The 10934-nt window shown below is 52.7% G+C and overlaps 1 protein-coding gene across 1 annotated transcript; it reads left to right on the top strand.

Annotated features, from left to right (window-relative positions):
* Positions 1-3971: 3971 nt before the first annotated feature.
* Positions 3972-10640, top strand: Zp4 (zona pellucida glycoprotein 4). The gene is made up of 13 exons (XM_047521749.1): positions 3972-4143; positions 4384-4505; positions 4585-4687; positions 5516-5674; positions 6638-6825; positions 7280-7377; positions 8164-8294; positions 8476-8665; positions 8735-8885; positions 9190-9268; positions 10274-10370; positions 10477-10489; positions 10545-10640. The coding sequence occupies exons 1-13, from the start codon at positions 3972-3974 to the stop codon at positions 10638-10640; spliced, it is 1599 nt and encodes a 532-aa protein (XP_047377705.1).
* Positions 10641-10934: the final 294 nt, after the last annotated feature.

Here is a 10934-nt window from a genome sequence, read left to right as displayed (position 1 = left end):
CGCAAGGCTGGAATTTTCAAAAGGAGTTTTAACAAGGAAGTGTACAAAGTTTTTGTTTTACTTAAAAAAAAAAAAAATAGGAAAGAAAACTCAACCCAGATCAAGTTCAGTGTGACCGAGCAAGTTGACAACGCGCGGTCAGATGTTACGGGTTGAATTATATTCCCCACCCCAACAGATGGAAATCAGGTTGAGGTCCTAGACCCCAGTACCTCAGAATGTGGCTTTATCGGAAACAGCGTCTTTCTATAAAGTAATCAAGTGAAGATGAGGTCGTTAAGGGGGGCTTAATTCACGATGACTGGTGTCCTTTCAGAAAGGAAAGCTGGACACAGGTAAAGGAAAGCTGGACACAGATAGGCAAGAGGCTGTGCAGACTCACAGGGAGCGTGGTGTGTGAGACAGAGCCCTGGAAAAGTGCACCTACAAACCAAGGGACACCAAGGGCTGCTGGCCACGCGGAGGAGCCCCAAGGGACAAGCAAGGGCTGTCCCCTGAGTTTCACAGGGAGCACGGCCTTGCAGAAACCTTGATCTCAAACTTCAGCTTCTGCAACGGTGGCCTTTGTCATCAGACAATGGGACTCATTCTCAAACCATAATAGCATGGAAAGTGTGTTTTGCACTAATTTGAGCAAATGATAAAGAACAGCGATGTTCCCCAGGCCCCTATTCCTCAGAAGATTCACATTAATCAGCTGTTACCATCCGCACCGTGTGAAGGCTGATCAGCTGTACAGTGACACCGGCCAACTTCAAGGCTTGCCCAGCAGCCTGTCAATCTGGCCATTGCTTTGTTCCTTCTGCATACCTCTCTGGCTATTGATTGACGGATACTTGACCACAGGCCTGCACAAGTAATTACTAAGTAGGCAAGAGCCACTTTGAGTGCCAACTTGCCGTGTCTGGAGAAGCTACATAAAAATCACCTGAACTCACTGGGTCAGAGTTCCCGCTTCTCAACATTTTAAGTCAGCATGAGACGCCATGATGATTATATGCTTCCTAACAGGAGAGGCATGTCAGTGGAGACCCTCCTGGTCTATGGTACTCTGAATTTACTGTCACCTACGAGGATAACACATGCACCCACACAGCCTAGATTCTCTCTAGGGAGAGACCCACCCTGAAGGGATGGCACAATTAGGGTTGGGCGCATGTCAACAGAGATGGCCCGTTTGGGCAAGAAAACCTAGCCACGGTGTCATTAAATCTTTACCCTGAAGTCCTTAACATTCGCCCTTCCTGTGTTGAGCAACTTGCTCCCCTGTGTTTCACTAAAGGGCGCATCAGTAAGTTTCGTGTGGGCATGCCCTTGTTCTAGAGATGGAGTGGAAGCATTCCATCTGAATCCACCCATCGAACAAGGCGTTTGGAAGCCAGTCCTTCCCTCAGGGCTCAGCTGCCCTCATTCTCCCCCTCAAAGGGACCCTGAGTGGTCAGGTCAGTGGATGAGATAGGAGCAGCTTAGCCTTCTGTGCAGGATTCCCAAGCAGGTGACACAAGGGGAGATTAAGTGTGCCTACAAAATGTATCAGATGCGTGCCACAATGATTAGAGGGGTTTTGACAAGTCTTGTCTTGACACGTTAGGTGCTTCACATTCTGTTTACAGTGGCATTCGGATGATTAAAAATCACTGACCAGGTGATTCTAATACAAGAGAATAGAGCAGCTTTTGTGGTCCAAATTGAAAGAACAAATTATCACATTCTCCTTTGAAATAATAAGGAGTAGGACACTTTATCAGGTAAACCAGCAGCTCTGCAAGGTGGATCACACATTATCACTGCGTTCTGAATTTTACTTTTGAAATAGAATAACGATGCCCTTGGAGGATTTAGCCCTGGAACAAGCATGAGATCACTGGACCTCAGCCCTGCAGGTGTTTTCTTGGGTTTCACTCCTGATCCTCTGCAGCATCGAGGATTGGTGGACCTCCACGTATCTCCACGTGGTCCCAGACTTCTGTGAACTTTAAACTGCCTGAGTTCAACACAGGACCTCACTAGGGAATCAGCCCCAGGAGTCTAGGCTGCTCCTCAGACTGCCGCCGATTGAATGAGTAAATTGCAGACACCTGTCTCCCCTGCCTCCCAGTTGCTCTTGTTGAAGTTGGCCACAACTTAGTGAGTAAGCATTGCAATAAGTTCTGTGTATACATCCCATCACCTACCAACAATCTGTAGCTGTGCTACTACCGCCAAGTATTAGCCTGAGGGTCGCTGGATTTTCAACACTTTACAGAGGAGCATTAGTAAGTCCAGTTGGGAGACTGGATCTAACTCCTGAGGTATGACGTCTCATCACTGCTGGGTGCAGCGGTGCACACCTGTAATCCCAGAGACTCCAGAAGCCTTTCAAGTTCCAGGTCAACCTTAGGAACTTGGTGAGACCCTCAGCAACTTAGCAAGACCCTGCCTCAATAAAAAATATAAAGGTCTGGGGATGTGACTCAGTAGTAAAGCGCCCCTGGGTTCCATCTCCAGTACAAACACAAAAAACTAGTCCTTATATAGCTCATATATGTGATCATGTGTATGTCCTTCAAGGAAAAGGACCTCAGGGCTGTGAGTCTGAGCCCAGCATAAAAGGAAGAACCTGCACCAGTGAGGTTGGGAAACTACCCTTTGGGCAGGGTACCAGGGAAGGCACACTCACTGCCCAAGACACTCAGGACACCGGGAGCCGCCGCCCTCAAGTGCTTCCAGTAAGGAAACCGGGTAAAGAAGAGGTCACAACACAAAGCCGTAAATCCTGTGAGCGAGTAAACGCAATGTGACACCCAGCCCTGGTCTCCTGAGCTGGGTAGGGTCAGGAAGTCACATCCCCCCAGGGAGGGCAGAGCCCAGCAGTAGTCCAAGGCTATTTGGCCCCACCTGGGTCACCAGTGTCCCAGGATGACAGACAGGGCTATTTGTGTTCTTTCATTGGAAAGAAAGGGAATTGGAGATCGTGGTTGTTAGTCTCAGTGCGATGATCATTAATCAGGTGAGGGAAATTTTTTAAATGACAAAATATCAGGCTAAATATACCTCAGATGAGTTTTTGGGGACATGGGGACACAGTGGCTCACCTTACCGGTGAGGAATGCACCTGTTCATTCCTTGGTTCCCAGGATGACCCCATAGTCTGGTTTCAGGCCCTGACCTAGGGTAACCTCATAACTGATAACAAAGACACAGAAAATAAGCCTACAAAACCCTCAACATCTTTATGAAAACGTGTCTGAAACAGGCAAATGACAAGGTGCCCCAGTAGCTGTAGGAGTCAGGGGAATCCATGTCCTCTCCTCATTTCCCCTGAAATCCTGCCAGGGAGCCCAAAGGATAATACAGCATCTAGAGACTTGGGGGTTTATCAGTAAGAGACCGCTGCGATGGGATTCTCTCCAAGGACCAGAGAAGGGCTCTGGATCAACCTGTCTCAGGAATCAGTTTAAGTTTTTCTTGGATTTCAGGTTTTTCATCAACTGCATAGTGACTGCCCGCAAAAGCTCTGAACCCAAGTGGGTTCTGGGAAGGGACACGGGCCCTCAAGGCGTGTGCTAGGCACATGACGTAGAACATCTCACCTCACCCTCCAGACTCCGATGCCAGGGCAGTTTCTCATTGTACTGAAGAGAACCAAGATTCTGAAAGAGTAGCTCACCTGGCTCGTGGCCCGTGGGTGGCAAAGCTGGGATGTGTACTGGACACCAAGTTCTCGGGGCAGTTCTTCTTCAGTCAGTGAGCAGGCCTGGGCAGCCTCGCCCCAAGAGAAAGCTCTGCGTTTTCCTGGGCCCTGAAGATCTTTAATGTGAGGCAGCTGCAGGCTGTTGCTCCGGAGCCAAAGAGGCTGGGAGAATTGCCTTTCCAAGGTGACCCACCTGCTGTGAAAGGGGCGCACCTGAGCCCAGGCCTTCCTTCTGCATATAAGAAGCCTCTGAGCCAGGACCCCTGGCTCTTGGGTCTCCCGGGCTCCTGATAGCACCATGTGGCTGCTGCACCCCTTCTGGCTCTGCTTTCCCTTGTCTCTTGCTTTCAGTGGCCAGCTTGAGCCTCAGGTGTCGGGTGGTCCGGGCGTGCTCCGTTGTGGGCTGCAGAGTTTTCAGTTCACCATAGACCTCCCCACCCGCGAAATGGCTCCCGTGCTAACAGCGTGGGGTAAGGGCGGCCACCCAGCCGCTATGGCTCCCCTGCCCCGACTCTCCACCTTCCTCACCTCCGTGAACTTCGCAGCCTCTGATGCGGAATGTGGGCCCAAGAGCCACTTCTGGAGTTGGGACCCTCGACTGCCTCTCGTTGGCGGTACCCCTGGTGTCCAGTGGCACATGTGGCTGCTCTTGCCTGGCACTAGTGACCAGGATGACTGATCCCTGGTGCTTTCCCCTCCCCCTTCCCCAGATGAGCAGGGGCTGCCGCACCGGCTGGGAAATAACTCCAATTGTGGCACCTGGGTCAGGGAGGGACCCGGCGGCTCGGTGGTGCTGGAAGCAAGCTACAGCGGCTGCTACGTCACTGAGTGGGTGAGTAGGACCCCCTTGTGGGCCAGAGACCTCCTCCTGCAACCAGGCAGGCCGACTCCCCTGGGGCCTGTCCCTGCAGGAATCCCAGTACGTCATGCCAGTCAGAGTGGAAGGGACAGATGCTGCTGGACGCAAGATGGTCATGAAGAGGCGACTGCTCAGGTGTCCTGTGGACCGTCCAGGTAATAATGGCTGCAAGAGGTCAGGATTGGGTGGGAGGGGCTGCTGGAAGGTGCCCTTGGCCTGTGCCACCTGCTCTGTGCATGACACTCGTGAGCCACCACTTCTCCAGCCCTCGCGTCCCTCCAGCAGTCCTTGGGGTAACTGCCAGTTGAAGATCACTGGCTGCCGGCACCCCGGAGCGGACTTGGGTGTCATTTCACCCATTCCCGGCCTGGCGGTGTGGCCCTTGCAGTCAGCCTGCCCCAGGGCCTGTCAGTGAGCAGCAGAGCTATACTTCGAGCATTAGCCAGAGACCTGGAATCCCTGCCCAGGAAGCAGGCGCCAGGGGATTTAGCAAACAACTGGGAGAGACTAGGGCTTATCTCCTTCCCACGTTGGGGCTACTGGCTCATTAAACTGGGGAACCGGCAGAGACCATGACGCTGAACTTCAGAAAACGTTGCCTGGTCCTGAGAGAGTCCGCCTTGCTCTTGGCTGCTGGAACTGGACCACACTTTCCACTGTCAGCTCCTCTGAGCAGCCTGGAGAATGAGACTGAAAGTGAGGAGTCGCCCCAGGCCTGTTTTAAAAGATCCTCAGCTAGCTCATTTTAGGAAGGAAGGGCTGTTACCTGGAAGGAGCCCTGCTGCTGCTCTGGTCTTGCTGGTGTTCCCTCCTAGAAAGTACTCAGGTGGCTTGACTTAACGCGTCTCTGACATCCCAGATTTAAACCTAGGCACGTAACGCACGCAGACCTACAGCCATCGTCTCTGGGTCTGGGAACTCGGTGTGGAGCTTTGTAACACTGACGATCTGCCAGCTCAGCTACTGTCCCCCTCAACACCCAGCTCCAGACGCTCCAGATGCTGACCTGTGTGACTCTGTGCCGGCGAGAGACAGGCTGCCCTGTGCACCTCCACCCATCTCTCGAGGAGACTGTGAGGTGCTGGGCTGCTGCTACGGCTCGGCAGAGGAAGAGGCGGGCTCCTGTTACTATGGAAACACAGGTGAGTGAGTGACCTGTCTGAAGCCCAGGAAAGCGAACACCCACGGTGGTAGCTGGAGGCTGAGGTAAGGCTAGGCCTCCGAGAGCTCTGGGACCCAGGAACCACTTCCTTCAGCCTCCAGCATCGATTCACCCAGAATCCAAACCAAAGCAGACACTCGGGAACCTCAAGGATCCGAGTCAGGTACTTGCTAACAGAAGGGGAAAGTTAATCTCCTATGGGATGGACATGCTGGTGGCTGATAGGTTGTGCAGAGAGTCTTATTCTAAGAAGTCTCTTTTCCAGGCCTCACATCATGCTCCAAGCTTTGTTTTTTTTTTTTTTAATTGTGAACAAACGGGGTACATCTTGTTTCTGTTTGTACATGAAGTTGAGGCATACCATTTGGGTAATGGTGTTTGATTCATTGTTATCTTTCCTTCCCCCCCACCCCTCCCACCCCTCTATACAGTCCCTCCTTCCTCCATTCTTGCCCCCCTCCCATCCCCCATTATGTGTCATCATCCGCTTATCGGCGAGATCATTTGTCCTTCGGTTTTTTGAGATTGGCTTATCTCACTTAGCATGATATTCTCCAATTTCATCCAGTTGCCTGCAAATGCAATAATTTTATTCTTTATGGTTAAGTAATATTCAACCTAGATGCCCTTCAGTTGATGAATGGATAAAGAAAGTGGTGTGTGTGTGTGTGTGTGTAATATACAAGCTTTTTTAACACAAAAAATTCCCTCAATAAGCATCTCTCAGATGTGAATTCTGGGAAGAGGGGGTACCATCCCAGGTTCACAAACGAAGCTGACACAAGGTGGTTATGATCCTTGCCTTGGGCCAAATGGTGGCCCTGCTGCCGCCTCGGCTAGGCTGTGACACCAGAACAGCTCTGAGCTACGTCGGTGGACTTTGGTTCAGCTGGCTCTATTGAAGGAGCAACGACCAGCCCTCACGGCTGCTCTGGTGTTGCAGTGACCTGGCACTGTACCCAAGAGGGCCGCTTCTCCATTGCCGTGTCCCGGAGCGCGGCCTCGCCTCCGTTGCGCCTGGATTCCGTGTACTTGGCCTTCGGGAACGACAGCGAATGTGACCCTGTGATGGCGACTCGCGCCTTTGTCCTGTTCCAGTTTCCATTTACTTCCTGTGGCACCACGAGACGGGTAAGCACTGCTGCCTGGGGTATTGCTCCTGGTTCTAGAAGTCGACTGCTAGAGGACAGCTGGAACGTCCTGGCCAGGAAGGACCGCCCTGACCCCTGGGGTTCAGGATGGTCTGTGGAGCCAGTAAGGCATCACCTGAGATGACCGAGGCCTCCCCTGGGTGCCAGCGACACCATCTCAGCAGTAGCGTGGCTGTCCCCAAGCTACTGAGAAAAACGAAGTTTCCTCCCATTGTCCTGGGAGCCAGGGTGCCGACCTGGAGTCAGGTCTGCTTCGTCTCGGCAGCCTCCGCCCGTCCATGCTGCAGCGAGCTATGCCTCCAGATCAATCGCTGCCAGGAGCCCCTGCCCCGCCCCTGCTCAGGGCAGGAAGTGTCACAGGCCAGGGAGCGTGGCTGAGAACCAGGTGGGAGGAAGTGTTGGGAATGACGGACTTCTCTTCACCTTCCCCTTAGACCGCTGGAGACCAGGTGGTGTACGAGAATGAGCTGGTGGCCACTAGGGATGTGAGGACCTGGGGTCGTGGCTCTATCACGCGCGACAGCATCTTCAGGTAAGGTCCTGGTTGACCTGATCGACCAGAGTAACTTCCCTCAGTCCATAAAGCAGGCCAAGGTGAGTGCACAGAGGATCCCTCAACGGGAGAAGGTCACCGCCTGGTTCTGCTGGTCGTGCTGACCATTGAAGTCCACCTGCATCACTGTACCAACTTGATCTTGGCCCTCACCTGGACTCCTGTTCTTCCCCTGAACTGTGAACTGGTTTAAAGCCATGGTAGACTTCTCCCTTCTTCCGTGGTCCATGTTGGAGCCACAGGAATCCCTCTTGGACCTTCCCTCAGCCACATCCCATGCTTTAAGTATCTTGGCTTTCCGACGTGAGGCTAACATGGCCATAACTCGGCCTCTGAGGAAATGACTCCTACTCCTCCACCCGCCCCACCGGGTCTGACACCCAGCCCCTGACCCGCTGTGCCCCAGCCCCAGGGGAGAGTTGGTCACAAGCCCTTCCTGCCCCCGGCTTAGCTCTGGGTCGGGCCATCCTCTCGACTGTCAGTTCTGATCTCGGTCACATCGAGATGCTTCCTGACCACCTCCTCAACTGTAGGCACATGTCCCTCAAGGTGTTCGTTTCTTGCATGGCTCTTACCTTCAACTCACATTGGTCCTTCTTACATCGGGGCCACCCCAACTAAAATACAACTCCCCCCGGGTAGAAACCACATCTGCCATGCCTAAGAATGTGCATAGCACCTAGTACTGGGTGGCCTTTAGGAGTTAAAATGAAGGAGGTATGGCCAGCCCCCTCAAGCTAGCTGAAACCTTGTTTTTTGACTCAGACTTCGAGTCAGCTGCAGCTACGCCATAAACGGCAACACGTTCCCAGTTAATGTCCAGGTTTTCAGTCTCCCGCCACCCCTTGCTAAGGCCCAGCCGGGAGCCCTCGCTCTGGAACTTCAGATCGCCAAGGGTAAGACCCTCATGCCTGGAGTACCTGTCCTGCAACCGGTCCTTCGTGGTTCTGGGCACGGAGATGCTCACTTGGTAACAAGATTCTTGCACAGGTGTCCATGGGGGTGACGGGCTCTCAAGTGACACATGGGTTCCTAGTTGTTTATACCACTTCAGCTTCTTATTTCGGCTTTGTACAGATAAAAACTATGGCTCTTACTATGCTGCCCGGGACTACCCAGTGGTGAAGGTGCTCCGGGATCCCATCTACGTAGAGGTCTCCGTCCTGCACAGAACAGACCCCAACCTGGGGCTGCTCCTGCGACAGTGCTGGGCCACGCCCAGCCCCAGCCCCCTGCGTCGGCCTCAGTGGCCCATACTGGTGGAGGGGTAAGTGGTCCTCTTGTACGCAGGCACTAGTGCCTGAAGCCCGTCCTGACTGCGGGTCTCCTGGTTCAGGTGTCCCTACGCTGGAGACAATTACCAGACCCGCCTGATCCCCGTGCAGGAAGCCCCTAGCCTGCCGTTTCCCTCCCACCGCCAGCGCTTCAGCATTGCCACCTTCAGCTTTGTGGACCCTGCGAGGGCAAAGGAGGCTCTCGGGGGGCAGGTATGACGTTCCCTTCCACAGCACTCGTCGGAACCGGACTCGCCTTAGCACTGTCCCCATCCTGCCACTCCTCAGCCAGGTCGGCCCTTCAGTGCTTCCTGCTGGCCCTGCCTTAGCAGCCCCAGATAGTCATCACTCATGTCGCTGGTGTTCCCTGGGTCCTAGTTCTTCAGGGCTGTGGTGACATCAGCTTGGACATACCAAGATGTCCCACTAACTTTCTCCACCCTACCTGGGGAGACGAAGCAGGTGGGTGTCTGACGTGGAAGCCCTACACCATGACCCACGTTCTGTTGACCCCCAGGTGTACCTGCACTGCAGTGTGTCAGTCTGCCAGCCTGCGGGGACATCATCCTGCATGATAACCTGTCCTGCCACGAGGGGTGAGTATGCCATCTACCCTAGTGGGTACGCAAGGGGATCTCGATGCCAGTGCCTAACAGCTCTTAGCTTACAGCCGAGTGACTCAAACTGAGGCTTATCGATAAAGCTCCTCCAGGTACTAGTCGCATGTCATTAGCACGGAGACCACCAACTCCCTAGAATGCCAGGTCCTTTATGATAGAAGCAATAAAGAGCCAACCCAAGCTCTAACCCAAATAAACGTTAATAAAACCAGAAGCCAAAGTTGTCTATGGCCCATGTCTGACTCGCTTTCATAAAATACCTGGCCGGGTAACAAATGTAAATCTCTCTACACACCCGAGGGCAGGTCTGGGACGTGGCCTAAAGATCCAAATAGCTGGAGTGATGGTGGACTTGGTACTGGGCTGTGTCTGGCAGAGCCGGTGCCGCTACAGTGTGCACTTCCACAGGGTACCATCCGGTGCTGGTCTCTCCCTCAGCTTGGGATTCATAACCCCTAAAGCTCAGTCACTTCTGGCTATCAGAAAACATAATACTTGGAGTAACCAATTGATAGTTATCGGGCAGGGCATTGTGTCAACTCCTTACCATTCCACTTGATGTGCATTATCCCCACTTCTAAAGGACTGAGCCACCTAGATTGACTTTTTTTTCCAGCTGGCAGACTTAAACATTTCTGCTCTTACTTCCTGTTTTAACAGTTAAATATCCTTCCCTCTGATACAAGATAAGTGGACTATAAATAGGCTGCTGTCAAAGTGTCCCTTTTGTAAAATAACTTGGAGACTGTTTCTAACATCGTAGCCTCTGTGCCCTGTTTCTGGTCATCCTGAGGTGACGGCATTAGATTTGAGGCCTGAGGCCTGCACAGGTTCCCATGAACATGCCAAGGCGAGGCGTTAGCAAGGCTGGAACGGCTCTGCCTACGGGGCCCTTGGCTTTGTGTCCTAGCGCTCCCTACACCTGACCCATGTGTCCAAAAATTAAAATTCTAACACTCCCGGCTCTCCTATCTCCAACAGGAAGAAAATCTGAGCTCTCTCTTCAGAACAATACTGCTAGTATCTCCAGCAGTGGCCCCATGATTTTACTCCAAGCCTTGAAAGACCCTCTGGAGAAGTCCCACAACTATTTAAGTGAGTGCTGGAAACTTACCAGCTACCGGAATCCGCAGACCTGAGCTCCTACCTGTCCCTAGTTTACTGCCATCTCCTTACAGAGGAAGACTCCGGGTCTTAGTCGGGACAGACCCGTGGCATTTGCTCATTGACCTTTCCACCCCCAGGTGCTCAGGTGGATGCCAAGGCTCTGTGGGTGGCAGGCCTTTCTGGTACCCTAATCATTGGACTCTTGTTGGTATTCTACTTGGCTACCAGGAGACGGAGATGAGTTCCTCAGAACAAATGTGTCGAATAAAGCCAGCCTGCGTTGCCAGTGTGCCAAGCTTGTCACTTGATAAGCCAGTTCTAGGCCAATTCTTTACCTACCTGCTCTCGATCTCGTCTTGCCAGGCTGGGGTGGTGCCAAACCTGAGAAAATCAAGTCTTGGACACAGTATCTTTCTGAGCAGGACAGATGGCTAGAATCTCAAGGCTGACAATTCAAGCTGTGTGTATACTAAGTAACTCAGGTTTAACAGGCTGTAGAGACACAAAGGGGAATAGAATAAAATTCTTCCATTAG

The sequence above is a fragment of the Sciurus carolinensis genome, chromosome 12 (genome assembly GCF_902686445.1).
Source record: "Sciurus carolinensis chromosome 12, mSciCar1.2, whole genome shotgun sequence".
NCBI lineage: Eukaryota > Metazoa > Chordata > Mammalia > Rodentia > Sciuridae > Sciurus > Sciurus carolinensis.
The sequence above is the reverse complement of the archived record's forward strand: the minus strand, read 5'-3'. Positions and strand labels throughout refer to the sequence as shown.

Bases quoted from the DNA above. Each gene is read 5' to 3' on its own strand.
- Zp4 (XM_047521749.1), top strand. From the start codon at position 3,972: ATGTGGCTGCTGCACCCCTTCTGGCTCTGCTTTCCCTTGTCTCTTGCT. The intron at 4,506-4,584 runs GTGAGTAGGACC...CTGTCCCTGCAG, and splicing joins GCTGCTACGTCACTGAGTGG to GAATCCCAGTACGTCATGCC. The intron at 5,675-6,637 runs GTGAGTGAGTGA...CTGGTGTTGCAG, and splicing joins CTGTTACTATGGAAACACAG to TGACCTGGCACTGTACCCAA.